This window comes from Amblyomma mixtum, chromosome 9, assembly GCF_055824585.1.
Source record: "Amblyomma mixtum isolate Tamu chromosome 9, ASM5582458v1, whole genome shotgun sequence".
NCBI lineage: Eukaryota > Metazoa > Arthropoda > Arachnida > Ixodida > Ixodidae > Amblyomma > Amblyomma mixtum.
The window spans coordinates 66,767,374-66,785,776 of record NC_143020.1 but is presented as its reverse complement, the minus strand read 5'-3'; the positions used below and the strand labels follow the sequence as shown (position 1 = coordinate 66,785,776).

The following is an 18,403-nucleotide window of genomic DNA, read 5'->3' as shown; positions in this document are numbered from 1 at the left end:
AACGGGACGACAGAAAGAGGTCACACCACGAGCGCTCGTGGTGTGTCCTCTTTCTGTCGTCCCGTTTCTTTCGCTAGCTGTTTGCATGGATAACCAACATGCCCACATTCACGCGTTCACGCTGTCAGCGTTGAAGCTGTGACAGGCAGCAAGTCCGGGACTATGCTAAGAAGATATTTCTCTCACAACTTGAGTCAGGCAGGTTCCTTCCTCCGTTCTATCTTCCTTCTTCTCCCGAGTCAGCCAGACAATATCGGAGATTGCAGATTACTAAGTGCCGAAATCATTCCCAAATATTTGGTTTGGTTTGTTGGTTTATTGGGGTTTAACGTACCAAAGCAACTCAGGCTATGAGAGACGCCGTAGTGAAGGGCTCCGGAAATTTCGGCCACCTGGGGTTCTTTAACGTGCACTGACGTCGCACAGTACACGGGCCTCTAGAATTTCACCTTCATCGAAATTCGGCCGCCGCGGCCGGGATCGAACCGGCGTCTTTCGGGTCAGCAGCCGAGCACCGTAACTACTGAGCCACCGCGGTGGGCATTCCCAAATATTTAGTATGGGGGTGACAACTTTGCCGTCAGGGCACGGTGTGCAGAAGTTTTCTTCCGTCGTGGTATCTGCTTCCTGCAGCATCCTCCGGCCCTTTTTCTGCCCCGCATACCCCGGGCCGTATCCTCGTCATCAGCGGACTCGTAGTTGCTCTGTCCATTCGTCCACATTTAAGCTCTTGCTGCCCGCCGCCTCCGCAGACGCATCCTTCGCAACAGGAAACCAACGGGCTCTGCCGGTTATTGGAAACGTGGCGCTGTTTTGCAGAGTTGCCCAACTTGGGACACGGACTGGTGGTGCGAAGGAGCTTCGGAGAAGCGACGGACCAACAGTCGCGTTTCGCCCACTTGGTAAACGGCTGCTCCAGTCAGGCTGTGGCTACTGGTTCGAACCTTGGACTAGGGAGGGCATTTTTCTTTACCAATGAAGTTTTTTTGCGTTTGTTTCCTTTCCTTTGTCGTCATATTGCAGCGCTTGGGTGGATGGCGATGAGTGATTACTCCCTGATTAGTAGGATACGAACTGTGACCGCGTTGTCGCCTGTTGCATAGCTGGTTGCGTCTTTCTACAAGGTAACTTCCCTAATCAAAGCTTCGAGCTCCACTTTGAGCCGGCGTGTTTTTAAATGACTTTCATTTCTTCTTTTTCCTTACGGCGAAGAATTTTCTTACGTTCTCGCTTATAAGCGACATTTTAATCGTTTATGATCGATGCCAAATGTTTCTGGAGAGAATGTCGCATTCGTCAAGGTCACGTGCCAAGGTGGACTGCAGCAACCCTCGCAAGCCACATACCGGGCTCGTTATGTATTATGTCATGGTTAAATGAATATAGAAGGAGTCGAATTAAGCGTTAAGCTCAAAGGGAGGTAACCTAAGATCAAAAATGCCAGTGGTTCAACCCTGTTGAACCCAGTTTCACACAGCGAAAGCTAGAAGCAGCTGGCCGCATTGCTCCAAGACGTAGTTCACTATGCGTGCGATCCTCAGCGCGCTCTCCTTCATCCATAGCGCGCAGCTGTCGCTATATATACTCAATACTTGGCGTCACAACTGTGAGTTGAATCAGGGGCCACAACTTGATTACCACGTGGCTTTCTTGAAGCCTCTGCGCACTACTTGAAAGGTGATAATTCCATGTCAAAGTTCAAGCTCAAAGTTCAACTTAAAAGTATAAGATCAAATATCATGGTGAAAGATCAAAGGTTGATGTCAAAGGTCGCGGTAAAAGTTGGAGGTCAATGTTCAAGGTGAAAGGTGGCCCACTAAGCGGACCATGCGTGGTTAGGTATACGTGCATAGCAACACTAGCCATGACTTAACTCGAGGTCGTTTCAACGCCATTCGGTGGCTCACTGAGACATATATAGCTATAGTAGAAGCTATAGCAGTGTAGCTTTCGCTACATAACTTAACATCGGTGTAGCTGGTCTGAAAATTGCAAGGCCCCGAAAACTGCTGTCATGAATGCATATGGTCCACGCCGGCATGTCGTTTCAAGCAGCTAGTATTGCTTTACTTTAGTGCTCGCCGTTTACCAGTCTCTCTGTCTGAAAAACTTTATTATTGTTTTACGAATTGGAAAAACAGCGCAATGAAAGACGACACAAGAGAAGGACAAAACACCAGCGCTGGTGTTTTGTCCTTCTCTTGTGTCGTCTTTCATTGCGCTTTTTTTCCAATTCGGAAAACATGTACCAACCAGCCCGTTTTTGCCCTCTTCTGGAATTTATTATCGTTACATACTTGAGGTATCCCGGAAATGGCCACCTCTCACAAGCACTAGTTGCGCTCTTGAGTACAGGAGCCCATTGGCGACGGCTGCGGCTCGGGCGCGCTCGACCAGGGCCTTCTCGCTCACCAGGTCGGAGCAGCCGAGCAGGGCTGCCTCCCAGTCCTGCCGGGTGGGGCTGGGTTTTGGGACGAAGTTCGGAGTTGAATGACATGCCCATACCATGTAGAAGATGTCCGAATACTTATTCGCACAGTACGGACACTTTCCTGTACATGCGGGACCAATATTGCTTTAGAACTGCCGGGCACAGCAGTGTTTTCGTGTAAAGACGGAGGAGTTTGCGTTCCTCCGTCATTGCAAGGCCCTTTCAGGGCTTAGGATAAATTGCATGGCCGGATTGGCATAATTCAGTAATTTGTCGAAAAGTGAATGCCGGATTGGGTTCAGGATCAGTTTCGCAAGGATCTAAAGGCTTTGCCCGGAGAGTGAGCGTGCGGTCGGCGGCATCTTCCGTTTCATTGCCTTTGAGGCCCATGTGAGCAGGAGCCCATACTATCGTTCGAGACGCGGGGGCCTCGTGGTAGTCGCTATATTTAAGGATGCGATACGCAAAGAAAGGAATGTATCCCTCTTGAATATTTCTGCAGGCCCCTCTAGAGTCGGTAATGATGACTCGCGAGTCCTGATATGCGGCGTCTAGCGCAGTGGTGACCTCCTCCGCATGTGTTATGTCTTGAGCCCGGAACGATAGGCCGTTCACCACGACGTTTTGGTGGATGACTGCGGCCATGTACCACCCCCCATGGTGAGGGCCGGAGGCGTCCACGTAGAGGATTCCGCGTTTCTTTCTCTGGTGGTGGGTCAGTGCCTCGGTCCGCGCAAGGCACCTGCCACTGTGGTCGTCACGTGTCATGTTGGCTGGAAGAGGACGCACGTGCAGGGTGTTTCTGGAGACTTCGGGGATGCGTACGCGCTCTTCCGTCAGTGTTGGGTGGTGGATGTGTAGTCGGGTGTAATCGGTTCACCCAGTTCGAGTCGGCGAGTTGTGCCGCGTACTCTGCCGCTCATTGGGTGACCTCGGCCATGGAGTTACGATGCCTTTACCATGCGTTTACAATGCCTTTGCTTTCTAGTCATTTCACGCCAAAGGTTCCAGATATTGCGCTGAACCATCTACGATTTGTTAAAAAAATCACGAAAAGTTAGTAGAACGTTCGTAACCCAGGCCTTAAATGTTTTTGCCGAAAAAAATTTATTCATGAGGAGAGCGCAGTTCGGGACATTTAGGAAAGGTATGACGCTTGGCAACGCACAATAACATATCAAAAATAATTTTTTTTCCACAATGCTTCATATCCATAAATAGCGTAATGACAGAGTTCGGCTTTAGATGTGATTTAGGACATGAATGAACGGTCGTTTTTGGTTCAAACCTCACTTTTCTGCTACTTCAGTTCTATTTTTTAGCTCGACGAGCTCAGTTTCATCAGCTGTAACAATTCTCCAGGTAATAGACGTCCAGGGAAACCAAGCGGATGTTTTCTAATTTCTGAGAGCAATTTCATATTAACGAAAAACGAAATGGTGTAAATTTTACATTTGCATACATTCTAAAAAATATTCAATGCGTATAAAAATACATGACTCGAATCTCGAAAAAAACAAGATTCTTTGCAATGCCATTAAAAATAACTATGCACTGTGCTGTAAAATGTTATTTTGTTTTTTTTTTCAATTACTGAGCGGTGCTTTATTTCACGTCATTTCGAAATGTTCAAGCTGCGCTCCCCTCAAGAATGAATTTTTTCCGACAAAAATACTGCAGACTAACATTGCGCTCGTTGTGGTGAGTTTTCGTGCATTTTCTTTAACAGACAGACGAGGTCAGGCGCAACTTCCGGGTCGTTTTGGCGTGGAGTGATCATATATTTTGACCATAACGCGATAAAGAGTATCGGTACATGCACAACTATTAAAAGCTTAACTCTCATATTTTTCTGTGATTATTTATGGAGTTCTCTTTTCGGAAACGTATTGTGCAAAACCAAGCAATAAATATATATCAATAAAGCAATGGTCGTTCCCACTGCGCATGATCGAACTACTTATTAAAAGTTGAACTAGGAGCTGCTCGAGAAAAATGAAGTTCCTGCCAGGATTCGGTGCAACGCGATAAATAAGCTCTCGTGCGGTAGGCTTCTTCATCTATCAGACCGCAATGAGGCACTGAGCATTGACCGGAAAATTAAGCGCTCAGTATAACGAGAAGTGCTTTTAAAACTCCACTTCCTGCCAAACTTTTTGAGACACGAATGTTCGTCTCCTCCGAAAAACCGTACACTTGTCAATGTTATTTCCCCACTGTGACAGGCTCATCCACAAAGGCTAAATCGGGAAAAAATGAAGCTTGCAACCCCTCAAATCAAAGCTTTTTATTTATTTTCATCACGACCAAACCGGTTACAAGGGCATGTTTACCTCCTGCTAAATTGCGCTTTCTGCTATACAGACGCTGAAATACGTGGTACACTAAAGAAGAAAAACCAAAGAACGAAAATAACGTGAATTTATTTTTTATGGTGCATTTATTCCCTCCAGTTCGTAGCTAAAGTAAAAGGCAGCGCTTTGGAGCATCCCAGCTGTTTACTTTGTAACGCACCATCTATCCTCGTAAGCATTCAGTATCATTTCAGAGAAACATCTGTTTTCGGTGCACTGTGGCTGACGCGGGCCCAATTACACAAGTCTATAGTCGGATACAACTCAAGTCTGCAGTGAAGCTCCGCCCACATTCAGGCTCCGCGCGCAGAATTCCTCCACGACGAAAAAGTAGTCTGTGGCTGAAACATTTCTTGTTACGTAAACAAGAAGCTTAGCACAAGAAAAAAGTTACGAGCTCTACAGTTTTCATACGTGGATTGTTTGATATAGTCAAGCATTAAAAAATTGATTTCGTTTACAGTTTCGATTCGCCAGCGGAGTAATACAAGACGCCGCGGACCGTGGCCCAGTGTTAGCAACTGCTGTTTTTATAAGTTGTATCCTATTATAGTTACTAAGTCAAATACATGAAGCAAAAAACACTGCTTAAGAAAATAACTAGATAAAGACTCTGTGCTTAGGACATTGCGTCACACGTTTCACTGGCAATTAATGCGATTTCTTCATATTAGACCAGAATAAAAGAAAAGAAGCGAACTGAACGCATGCACATCGTGAAAGAAATTGAATAGACGGGCGAATTAGTCCATGATAAATGCGCTAAATATTAACAACAAACTGCTGAAAGCAAAACCTGTGGGAAGAATGGCTTCCATCCAACGCCTTCCGCCAGCGCGGCTCACGGCAGCACTTCCCACTTAATCTGAAGCTGGTCCTCCACCACGACGCCACTGAGCCTGAGAGTGCTAAGCCTAAACGAAGGATCAGAAAAACAAAATGCTGAGTTACTTGGTGTTGTAGGCTTTTGTATGCATGGATATTCACGGGGTGACTTAATTTCAACGAGATACTGCCTCTTATCTTGCGGGTGTATTACGCCCAGCCGTATTCTGTGCTGGAATGGCCACTCAACAGCGCCGTCGTTGTCACCCTTATGCAAGCGGAGACTGGCGTGCAGGCGCACTGATTCGCCATCCTTTATCAAGTAGACTCCAGGTGACATGCAGTATCCACACATGTACACCTGGTCGCTCTCGTAGTAAGCATGGCCTTCTCTCAGCACTTTTTCTTCGAGCGATTCGATGCCTCTGACATAGAAGACTGTATGCTCTGGTCGTGGTTCATGCCTTCCAAGCACTGCCTTAATGCGGTCCAGAGTCCTCTCGCTATTATCCACAGTTTCAACTTTCATTTCATGAATTGATTCTAGAATTCGCGAGCAATTGTCACAGCTCTCTTTCTTTGCAGTCGCCAACTCATCTTTAACTATTTTTTCCAGTTTGTTTAGGTTGCTCGAAAGGTTATCAGTACGCGTTATCAATTGCTCTTTCAACTGCTCGTTACCACTGGCGGATTCGCGCACACCCCTTGTCACACTCTCCTGGATTTGTCTCGTTGCTTGGGTCAGTTCATCTCTGAGCGCTTCTTTAAAGGTGTTTCTCCCGTGAGACATTTCGTTTAGTCTATCACCGCGGCATTGAACATCAGCAACCAGCTGCCCAAGATGCTCTCTCATTTCCACCGCCTTCTCCTGAATGACTCGTTGGAAGGAGTTTGGAAGTGCTGCGTCTTCCGTGTCGCTGGGCTGATGGCCAGATTCTGGAGCAAGAGGCGTCGACGGTGCAGCACACTCCGATCTCAGGTGTGAGCACACATCGCTGCACAGAACCGAGGCCGAACACTTGGGGCACCATGCAGAGTGGTGTCTACATTCCCGCTGGAAATGCTGGGGGAGCTGGGAAGCAGCCACCACGGTCTCGCAGCCGTTGACTTCGTTCCAGCACCTAACCTGCATTGAATAATTGAAGGAAATGTAGAAAGTGCAACTTCCCCCATCGCGCTCCAGACTGGCGCGCGCGGGCGCCGCAACCACCGCCGACATATCGGTATTCCCGAAAAATGAGGTCGTCGCGCCATACCAGCAGCTGACTTCATTCACTCAAGCCACGGTTGACATCAGCACAATCGTGACGCGCGAATGCGCTAGTCACGTGTTTTTTTGTTTTGTTTTTTGCATTTCGCGTGCTTTCTTTGCAGCTCGGAAAAAAGATACACGTGAGGCTTTCTTTATCCCAAATAAATGCAATGGGTGTTTCTGAAGGTGCTCTCCAACTGTGCTATTCACATCTGCTGTATAATATCAATATTTAGGGGTTGAGAAAAATGATCTTAATAGGTAATTAATTATTTACAAAATAAAAATTGCCTTGGATGCGCAAGCTGGCTGGTAGCTGTATGTAAGTGGTTTACCTGGCCTACCTCAAATGTCTTATTTTTTAACCCTTGGCTAAAGTTAGGCTTGACACCCTGTATAAATGTTCGTAACATATCTGCGAGCAATTCAAGCATGCTAGTACCAATTTACAACCTTCACTATGCCTGCTCCGCGCGTTCACGGAGCAGCATATACAGAGTGTCCCAGCTAACGTGGACCAAGTTTTAAGCGAATAAGAGAAAACCTAAGCGTTCTTCAGAACTGAAATTGCATGGATGTTGTTGGGGTTTATCTGATGTTACGATACCATTTTTTTAGCTGCTCCTATTTGAATAATTAGTTGAGATAAATAAATTAACTTTTTAAACTTGATACGTTCAGGCGTCAATAGGAAAGTTGTGGAGTTCCAAAAATATTGTCCAACCCAGGCACTGACAACGAGATACGCTTAGCGTGGCCGTTTTTATTTGGGGTAAACGAAAGCCCGCGGAGTATAAAAAAATACCACGTGGCAACGAGCCCCTTGCGCCCGAATGCGCCGCGATTATAGTGCTCTCATGCGTGCTTTGTAAAAATGCATCACTCGCTTCGCGCGTTTCGTGCTATATTAAAAAAGTTAATTGATTTATCTAGACAAATTATTCAAATAGGACGAGCGAAAAAAATGTTACTGTAAATTAAGATAAACACCAACAACATCATCGCAATATCAGCTCTGAAGAAAGCTTCGGTTTTGTTTTTAAATCTTTGTCCAAGTAAGTTGGGACACCCTGCATACCTGCAAATTGTTTCAAGTACCACGAATAAATGACAAAAAAAGTTGCCACTGGCTTAGCGCAGCTATGCCAGGATATACGTAGCGAGAGCTACCTGGCGTCTGCGCCTCGCAAGACGTTCTTCTCTTTCCACAGGCGTCTCCGCCGCTCATTCTCGCGTGGCGGCGGCGGCGAACTGTGACGTCATGCGCCGCGCACCTGCTGCTCCTCTATGGTTGCGCGCATGCGCACTATCAGCCTCGCAGGCTCGCGGCAAAATGCTCGATTTGGTTGCGTGGTGTAGCTCTCGCTACAAAATTGGCTCACCGGAGCTGGGCGAAACCAACAACATATTGTTTCCCGTCATGTGGGGATCCTCATAGTAATTTTCAAATCCGCTCTATTTGTTAATTACCTAAGATCACTTATGCAAATTTTCTATTATTTATTTCAGCGTCACGTGCGTTCCCTTACGTTGGAGAGGGAGTAAAGCAAGAAACCGATCCTGTTTTTGCAGCAACGTATCTTCTACATGGTGCTTTTTTTCGTAGTTTAAATAAAGCCTATGAAATATGAAAAATTGGCGCGGGCTTATCTTTAGCCTGGTAGGTTGCGAAAGCCCCCAAGGATTCCTGTAGTGAGCAGGGGAGTGAAGGGATCAAAAGGTCCAGGTAATACCATATTATCATAGGTTTTCACATAATTTCAAGAAGCTGGCTGCGCGTTATAATGTACAAGTAGTTTTCTCTGCCTCATGTAAGCTTTCCAAGATCTGCACTAAGAAAATGGTAAAACGAGATGACTGCACGACCAAACATAAACGAAGTTTACGGAATGTCAGGCGAACGTTCTGTACAGAATTCCTATCAGTTGCGGGCGTCACATTGGGCAGACAGGAAGATGCTTCAATGAGAGGGCAAGAGAACAAAGATTATGCGTACGCAACAAATCAGGAAGCAACCTAGCCGACCATTGCAAAGCATGTGAAACAGAGCGAGAGAACGGAGGCTATCCAAAAATAGATAAAACAGAATTCTTAACATCAGCTAAAGGAAAAACAGAGCGTGAAGTCATGGAGGCGTATTTTATAAGAAAAGCTGGGAAAAACTGCGTTAGCGCACCTTGTATTCAATTACTGGACAGTGAAGCTGAATTCCTTGTTGGCTATCTGTAGGTGTGAACCATGTCTCAAGACTGCTTACCGTAAGCACCCTTTCTTGTGAACTGGAACGGTCCCGCTTTTCCTTTTCGTTTTCTTACTGCTTTTATTCCTTGCCATTTTATTGGCTTTTACTTCATTTGTCCTTGCCATTTCTCATATTTGCATATCCCCCCCCCCCCTCGTTGTTTTCTCGTGGAGCCCTCTACACTCCTGTTTTATACTTCTCGTTTTATCCTTTTCTGTATCGGTCTTTCTGTATTTTTTCATGCACATATTCTTCATCGGTTCCTAGTTTTTAATTTTTTTTCCATTTTATTATGTACAGTATCACATCCCTTACCTGTTTTCGGCCTAATTGTCTGCTATCTTTTACTTCCATTGCCAATCCCATAAATGTAGTTTCCTCATTGTCATTCTGTCTTCACCACGTGCTTGTCTTAGTGTAGAGCCTTGTACAATCCTTTCATCTTTTAGCCGATATATTTTTGTCTCCCCGTTTTGCGGCGTTATTTGTTTGGCTGTTAACTTTGACAAGCTTGAAAAGCGCTTTTTGCAGTAAGTTTCAGTACACGATGTCTCATTTCTCTCGGTGTTCCCCCGGCACCGTGTTTTCGTTTTCTTAATTTACCGGAATTTTTTGCTTATTGTCCACACGCTATTGTGCTCTTCTTTGCTCATGCTCATCGCTTGATGTTGGTGATGGGCTCCTATATATTAGACGTGGTGGCATTCCGAAAATAAAGTTGCAAGTTAGCGCCTGTCCTCTCCTCTTCTGTGTCGTCCGTTTCCTTTTTGCGCTGTTTTCGAAGGGAGATACTTGGCCGCCTTTTTAAAAACAAAAGACGCCGAAATCATTTCCAGGAGAGCTAGAAACTACGGCTTTGGATAGTGAACTTCACGATTCTGTTGAGTACGCCGAAGTTTGTGCAGAGGACTGCTAGTGTTGTTCGTCGTCACAAGCACGCTAGCAAGGCGCGCGAAGCATGAGGCAGGCGCATAAATGACATCACGTGGAAAACCTTTCGTACACGCGTTTAAGTACAGCGACACAGCAGTACACCATATGCGCAGCTTCACTTCACAAGTTTCTGAAACGAATATCCATAAAAAGTCCGTTGCAGCAAACTTGCTGAGAAACGTGACCCTGCAAGCAAGACGCGCAAAGCATGAGACACATCGCAATCCTTTCGTTGACGAGCTAAACACAGCGACAAAACCAACACGTGAAAAAATGGGCCCGTGCGCGCCGACTGCTCAAAACTGGCTCTGGCGCAGCCGCAGGACGGGTTAGGGTGCCTCGATTCCAGCGCCGGGTCGGGTTGGACGGGTTACGGGTCGGCTCACAGCGCCCTCTCGCGGACATCAGCGGTGGTGCAGCGCAGAAAAAATGCTTTGTTCTCTCGGCGCCTGCTCAGGCCGTAAGGAGAGAGCGAGAAAGCGCGCGCGTCGAGACCGGCCGTGCCGTGACTACCGCCGCCCTCCGCCGACAGATCGAGCTGATCCAGATCATGAGAGGGAAATAACTAGAAGAATAAGAATGGGGTGAAGCGCATATGGCAGGTTATCTCAGATCATCCATGGCAGTTTACCAATATCCCTCAAGAGAAAAGTATACAACAGGTGTATCTTACCGGTACTCTCCTATGGGGCAGAAACGTGGAGGCTAACAAAGAGGGTTCAGCTTAAAGGGACACTGAGGAGAGCACTATTAATATTTTTTTTATAGTAAAATCCGATAGTTCGGCATGTCATGGCTTTGTTGCCACTTGGTCGGCAGCGAAAGATGCATTTATTTCTAAGAAATTTGGATTCGAAGTTGAAAAAGTTTTTCCCGCCGCTCTGATTCAAACTTGGGATTCGTCTATGACGACAGAGGACTAAGAGACGTGAAACATGACGTGCACATGACGTAACGCAGACTCCGTGATTTCTGGCTGCCAGCAGTGCGGCCTAGCAGCAGCCGAAAAGAAAGCTACCGCCGGCCGCACGTTGAAGGCATCTATCGGCTATTGCGGCCGTCGCTACAGTCGCTTCGATTAAGTTTGCACTGGCGTTTTGCCAGCGTTACGATGGATCTCGTTCTCGAAGTCGTTAACGAAGTTCTCGCAAATAGACACCTTTAGCATACCGTGCACCTTGTTACCGCTAGCGGAATACCGGGAGCCCGCCTACCGCCGGAAAAAAGGCGCTGATTTGTCCCGATGCTTCAGGAGCGCGCGTAGCAGCCGGGCACGTGGCGCCATCTGGCGACGTCAAGGAGATTTGCGCATGATTGGCTGCGCCTCAGTGATGCATGGTTTCTCGGTTCCTGGTGTTGCTAGAACCATTCGTTCTAGCAACACTGTTTTGTTCTATGATCTCATCACGCTTGTACTTGCGAGTTTGCCTGTGGCGGCGATACCTGTATTTTGGTTCTTGCTCTTTTCTACGTTACAAGAGCTTTGTTATCAGTATGAGTGGCGTTTTTGTAATCAGGAGCTGGTATTCTGTCGATACAAGCCAACTTCAATTTCTCCTCAGTGTCCCTTTAAGGACAACGCAGCGAGCTATGGAAAGAAAAATGATAGGTGTAACGTTAAGAGATCGGAAGCGGGTGGAGTGGGTGAGAGAACAAACGCGGGGTAATCATATCCTACTTGAAATCAAGAGGAAGAAGTGGGCTTGGGCAGGGCATGTAATGCGAGGGGAAGATAATCGCTGGTCCTTTAGGGTAACGGAGTGGGTTCCAAGAGAAGGCAAACGTAGGAGGGGGCGGCTGAAAATTAGTTGGGCGGATGAGATTAAGAAATTTGCGGCAATAAGGTGGCCGCGGCTGGCGCAGGACAGTGTTAATTGGTAAGACATTGGAGAGGCCTTTGTCCTGCAGTGGGCGTAGTCACGCTGATGATGATGATCATGACGTCACCTTGACTGTAGCGTGACTGGTGAGAGAAGCGCGACACTCACCGCCGTGACTACCGCCGCCCTTCGCCCACAGATCGAGCTGGGGGCCCTTTTTTTCGCAGCTGGTATGACGTCACCTCGACTGTAGCGCCACTGGTGAGAGGAGCGCGAGGCTCACCGCCGTGACTACCGCCGCCCTCCGCCGACAGATCAAGCCGGGGGCCCTTTTTTTGCAGCTGGTATGACGTCACCTCGACTGTAGCGCCACTGGTTAGAGGAGAGCGAGGCTCACCGCCGTGACCACGGCCGCCCTCCGCCGACGGGTCGAGCTGGGGGCCCTTTTTTTCGCAGCTGGTATGACGTCACCTCGACTGTAGCGCCACTGGTGAGAGGAGCGCGAGGGTCACCGCCGTGACCAAAATGAAGAATGGTCTGGCAAGAAGTTAGCAGATGCATTTAATGACTTGTGGAACTGAAAAGAATTGATTATGATGAAATGGCTTTGAATTACATAAAGTGCACCGTGGATCACACCTGTTTCTTAAGTCCTGTTACAGAGGCTGAAGTAGTGTCAGTATTTCTGGCATTAAATAACAGCGGAAGTAGCGATGCTGACGGTGTTAAGATTAAACCTGTGAAACATGTCCTCGACAGAATTGCACCCTATATCACACACATATTTAACCTTTGTCTAGCAAATGGTGTGTTTCCACAGAAGATGCAGACTGCAAAGGTAACAGTTGTCTACAAAAAGGGAGACAAAAATGACTTTGCAAACTATAGGCGATTGTCAATATTGCCTGTTTTCTCCAAAGGGTTTGAAAAAATAATTTTGTCCCGGATGAATAACTTCTGTAATAAGCATAATATAGTAACACCTTCACAGTTTGGATTTCGGAAAAATCTTTCTACGGAACTTGCTTTGTTAGAACAAAAAGAATTCGTTTTAAACTCTTTTGATGACAAATGTTTAGCTTTAGGAATATATGTAGATTTTTCAAAGGCCTTTGATCATCTTAGCCACATGTTACTGCTTAAAAAGCTTCAAGTATAAGGTTTCCGTGGACAATCCTTGTTACTTTTGAGCAGTTATCTTAAGCATCGACCGCAGTATGTAGCATTAAACGGTCACCGATCAGATGTCAAAGCTATCTTATCTGGTGTGGCCCAAGGCAGCATCTTGGGCCCATTCCTTTTCAATATATATGTGAATGACATAACAGAAATAGACATAGAAACAAAAATTGTAATATATGCAGACGACACCACCTTGCTTTTTTCCGGGTCATGCCCCTCATCTATGATTGCAAAAGCAAACACAACGCTTACTCAACTTGAAAAGTGGGCAAGATTTAACGCCCTCAAGATTATTACCTCAAAAACTAAAGCCATTATTTTCCGGCCCGAGAACAAGAACATCCAAAATAATGCTGGTATATTTCTTGATAATTTGAAAATAGATGTTGTTAGCTCTCAAAATACTAGGTGTATTTTTCAATGAGAAAATGACTTGGGACGAGCACAGAGATTACATAGCATCTAAACTATCCCGTGTCATAGGAACAGTTTACGCTCACAAAAACATTCTCCCTGTAAATGTAAAAATGCTCCTGTATAATTCATTGTTCTGCTCGCATCTAAATTACTGTCACTTGGTATGGGGAAATACATCTTTCACAAACCTCCAAAGATTATTTACCCCAAAAAAAGAATTCTTAGAATAGTATATAATGTAGCATATGACCACCCATCGAAACCACTTTTTGAGAAAGGCGACATAATGCCAATTACTGATTTATATGCATACTGCTTACTCTCTAATTAGAAAACCGAAAATAAAAACAATACTCCTTTCATTGCCACACTGGCTTCATTATGCAAAAAACACGCATCGTACAAAACAAGAAGCAACGAAATATGGCACATTTATGCATACAGAACAGGTTATGGCAAACAGATGCATAGGTATAGTCTGCTGCACTATCTTAACCTCTCCCATAGCCACAACATGACTGTTGAGCACTCGAAAAAAAAAAGAGTTGCAAAACTTTGTTTCAAATATATTGTTACCGGGTGTAACTTTTGAATCGTAATTTCTGTAATTTTGTATAATTTTTTGTGGTTGTGATTTTGTAACTTCTGAATGGTAATTCCTGTAATTGTGTTTAAATTTATGTGATTACAATTTTGCAATTTGTCATTTTATGTAATTTTGTCTTTACGTTTCATTTTTACGCGCTACAAAGTGTTACAGTTGTATCAAAAAATAGGTTCTGTTCATGCTTCCTTTATTTCTTTAGTATTACTGCTGGGTTTTTCTTTCTTTTTTTTAATCTTTGCTGGTATGCTGTTATGCTGTCTGCATATTTTTCCTGTAGAACTTCTATCTATTTTTGGGGAGGCGAGAGCTCGTCAAGCTACATCCCAAGCTTTTTCTCTCTCCCTCCCTCATCCTTGTGATGGAAAATAAAGGCATTATTATTATTATTATGACTACGGCCGCCCTCCGCCGAGGGATCGAGCTGGGGGCCCTTTTTTTCGCAGCTGGTATGACGTCACTTCGACTGTAGCGCCACTGGTGAGAGGAGCGCGAGGCTCTCCGCCGTGACTACCGCCGCCCTCCGCCGACGGATTGAGCTGGGGGCCCTTTTTTTCGCAGCTGGTATCACGTCACTCAGCGAAAGGTCCACCGTAACTACCGTCGCTCCGCGCTGAAGGCTCAAAACTTAGCGTAGTATTGCTTTCGCAATAAAAATTTGCGCTGGCTTAGCTCTGCTATACCAGGATATACGTAGCTTTAAGTGAGGGCGAGGTGTCCACATCTCGGTGGACACCTGAACCACAGGGAAGGCGGAAAACCATTCTCTTGGAACAGTGGACACCTCAAAATGTGCTTTAAGCTAAGTGGCGGTAGTGACAGGTGTGTGCTGCATGCGACGGCATTTACAATGTTGTGCCAGAAACACGACGCTGAAGCCATAGGGCGTCTGCTACCCTCTGGAAAGCGCGCCGGCGCCGGTGCGTCTGCCAGGTCTATGAATCTACGGTTCTGAAGTGCGCGGCGGCGCCTCCGGCGCAACAGCTGCTCAGCTGTGACGTCACTCCCTCCTCGCGCATGCGCAGCTTCGCTCATGCGCTCTCTCGCGAAACTGCTCATCCACGACAAGTATAGCTCGCACGAGAAAAAAACAAAACTAATATGTAATGACCAACGCGTTAAACTAGTTTAACCGCCTACTCAACCAAGTGCCGTGCTTACGCAGAACAGCCAGCCTACGCTGACATATTATAACCACGAATAAACACACAACTTTTGTTATTTGCATTTTCCGCGTTCAGGATGCTTTCATACGCAGCACGCGCTGATCTTAAAGTGATGCTGTGCAATAAGCAATGTCGCAGGACAAATAGAGTAGGGAATAATTGATACACGAATGTACGGCAATTGCTATGCACAAGGCAGAGCCTGGAAAAAATTTATAACCGGCAGTAGCTGACAGACGATTTTCCCATGGTTCTTTGCGTTCACTTCGGAAACGCACGCTTCCGCACCTGTTGAAAGGTATGAGAGGAAAGAGTAAAAGAACAGACGCGCGTCGCAACAATCGCGTCCCCTGAAGCGTCGACGCTGGCTGTAGCAGATACCTCTGTGCCACCATTCCCCCATGGTTCATTTATTAAGGCGGAAGCCTTTAGTGCCTCATCGTTGTAAGCAGGAGTTGTAGACAGAAATGTCACGCTTTTCAATTGGTCGAAATGATTGTGACGTCACAGTGCGCGAATTTCAAACGGGTCAAATTGTACTTTGGCTATTAACCATGCAACAAATTAAAGGTATCGCATAGTGATCCTCCAACTAAGTGGGACTGAGTTTAGCTCATTGCTTAATCAACCAATTCTAATTAAGCTTTCTAGCCAGACCACATCAATAAATAAAACAGTAGGAAATTGGTCGAGTTGGGGTATCGAACCAGGGTCTCCGGAGTGCGAGACGAGCACGGTAAAAAATCCGGCATGCCAGCTCCATGGTTCGGAATGAACAAAAGCGCGTCTAGTGAATACGGTGTCTTCGTTCACTCCCATCTTCCTCCCTTCCATTAGGGCGAGGTTCAAGTCTCCAGGGAGACATGCGAGACATACATTTCCTTTACTCTCCTCAAAAACTAATTTACCGAATGGGCGATGTCGTTCTGAGGACTCCCTGGAAGGTTGCATGGCGCTACGAGTTCCATACTCAGAGGCGAAGCTTAACATAGTAACCAGACATCAGTGACACTAGCAACAACACCGCGCTTACGGCTTTCGCCTCTCCGCGCTTTAGGCCCGCCGAGCGCCCGCCCTGAATTATTCTTCTCTCGCGCGCCCCTCCTTATTTTCATGCAAGAGGTGACGTCACAGCTCTGCAGCGCCGCTAGATGGCTTCAGCAAAAAGTAGAAGCTTCTGCACCTTTACAAAGCACGTGCGCCGCCTCATGCTGTCTTTCGCTCACAGCGTCTACGCCCACAGATCTCCACTAGGCGGCTGGATGCCGCATTCCCGCTTTCCGAGACGAGCGCGAGTGAGGCCACCGGCAGTTGGACGGCTTGTCCCGGAAGTCAGGTGTCTTGTGTATTTCAATGCACCAAGTCGCGCCTTTTGCCCTTTCGTTCTCAGTTTTTGCGTTGTTCTCGCGTAATGTCTGCTGTTATATGAAATTAATAAGAGAGCTGAACGCGAGAAATGTGAGCATTGTACGTACAACCCTGTAATTTCAGAGAAACCGAAGAAAACAGGCATGCAGGTCTCACTCTGCCGCGGCAAAGGAGTACGTGCATTAAACACTATGTTCGACCAACTATGTTCGTCGCGACCAAACTCCTCTTCCAACTCAAAAAACAAATTAATTTCGCTTTACACACGATTCTCTGGCGACAAATCATGACCTATTTGATACAGCGCTGTTCTAGTGAAAAGTTCCTTTGGACAAACATTTCGGATGTTTTATCTGCTTCGCTTACCTCTCTCCGAAGCAGCTCTTCCGCAGGGAAGTCCACCAGAGCGACGTCCTCATCCTCGTAGTGGTTGCCGTCCAGCGGACACGCATGCGATGCATCCCGCACGCACTGCTCGTAGCAGCACTCGCATAACACGTGTGTGCATGGTAGCAGGGCCGTTCTCTTCCTCACCAGGCCACAGGCACTGCATATCCGATGTGGAGGCAGGGGTTCGACGAACTTCAGTGCCCTCCAGTCGAGCTCAGGGGAAAATCCCACTGTCGCATTCTGCGCGCTTGCAGCAGGCATCGTTCTTGACCTACGCTCGTTGCACTGAGCGTCGAAGAAATGCGTATTCCGCCGCCACAAGGATCGCAGTAACGTCTTTCCTTTTTTTCCCTCCCCGTTTGCCAGGGCGATTATCGCAGGGTTATCGGCTGCCGCTTTTGCTGCGTATGCCGGACTGCGCGCCGAGCGAAATCTGTCGCCGGTGGAAAGCTGTGTCACTCACACGTGTTGATCCCGTACGCTAAAAAATATGCGAAATAATGATTGTTGGTTAATTGGTTTTTGACGAAGGAAATTGGCGAAGTATTTGTCTCACATATCTCGGCGGACACCTGAAACGCGCCGCAAGGGAAGGCAGGAAGGTAGGAGTGAAAGAAGAATGATTGTTGTGGGATAGCTTTTGGTGCCGCTATCCGCCAAAACTCTTTCCCAGCTGATGAGTCCAGGCACATCGCTAATTTAGAGCGAAAGCTATGCTATGACCTCAGGGGCGTGTTTCATTCGTTTGCGCATTCGCACTGCTTCAAATGATAAGCCCTGCTGAAAAACAGGCATTGATCTTGATTCTCCTCCCTTGATAACATCGCAAGGTTACTTGTTATCAGGAGGCTTTCTCGAATTCTTTTTCCCGTGAGTGACGTCATCACGAGGCAAGGTAGCAAGACCAGTTGTCTGACCAAGAACGCCATGCCTCAAGCAATGGCTGCGAACCCTAAGCTCTCATATGAAAGTTAATTTTAGGTTAAATTCAGTTACTTTAACTTCGCCGTACAGAGTGCACCCGAGAGGGCAGGGTTCGAATAGAATAATATAGTATACATCAGTATACGCTAAAAGAATTAAACTATTTCACACAAAGGATTCAGAACTTCGACTCTACGCCTTATGATGACAACGACGCAATACAAAGTACACGTCGGCGAAATATATGCACCGTTGCTTTTCATTATAACGAAGTCGAAGTGGCCCCACGACCTCTTTGCTAAATCGTTGCTTAATTGTATTCATAGGCTGCCTTGATCGCATACGTCGCATTGGAACAGGCGTGCATAATACCGCCTTGATAGAGGAAAACCTATAAAGCTTTCAGTGCGCCGTCGATGCGTGCCGAGGGAGGCCAACACTTGTACCGAGTGCTCTCGAGGCGGCCCTGAAAGTGTATACACTGACCCAATACGT

The 18,403-nt window shown here is 46.6% G+C and overlaps 1 protein-coding gene and 1 pseudogene across 1 annotated transcript; both read right to left on the bottom strand.

Annotated features, from left to right (window-relative positions):
- Positions 1-2,289: 2,289 nt before the first annotated feature.
- LOC149329457 (uncharacterized) lies at positions 2,290-3,199 on the bottom strand (annotated as a pseudogene).
- A 2,329-nt stretch (positions 3,200-5,528) lies between these two features.
- On the bottom strand, positions 5,529-17,245 carry LOC149329456 (TNF receptor-associated factor 6-like). The gene is made up of 3 exons (XM_089562232.1): positions 16,961-17,245; positions 6,295-6,736; positions 5,529-6,213 (listed from the first exon to the last, which is right to left on the bottom strand). The coding sequence occupies exons 1-3, from the start codon at positions 17,243-17,245 to the stop codon at positions 5,627-5,629; spliced, it is 1,314 nt and encodes a 437-aa protein (XP_089418358.1). The 3' UTR covers positions 5,529-5,626.
- Positions 17,246-18,403: the final 1,158 nt, after the last annotated feature.

Excerpts from the sequence above, each read along its gene's own strand:
- LOC149329456 (XM_089562232.1), bottom strand. The coding sequence starts at position 17,245 with ATGCCTGCTGCAAGCGCGCAGAATGCGACAGTGGGATTTTCCCCTGAG. Across the intron at positions 6,737-16,960 it reads AAGAGCTGCTTCGGAGAGAG|GTTAGGTGCTGGAACGAAGT; the intron begins GTAAGCGAAGCA and ends TATTCAATGCAG. Across the intron at positions 6,214-6,294 it reads GGGTGTGCGCGAATCCGCCA|TTAAAGATGAGTTGGCGACT; the intron begins GTGGTAACGAGC and ends TGGAAAAAATAG.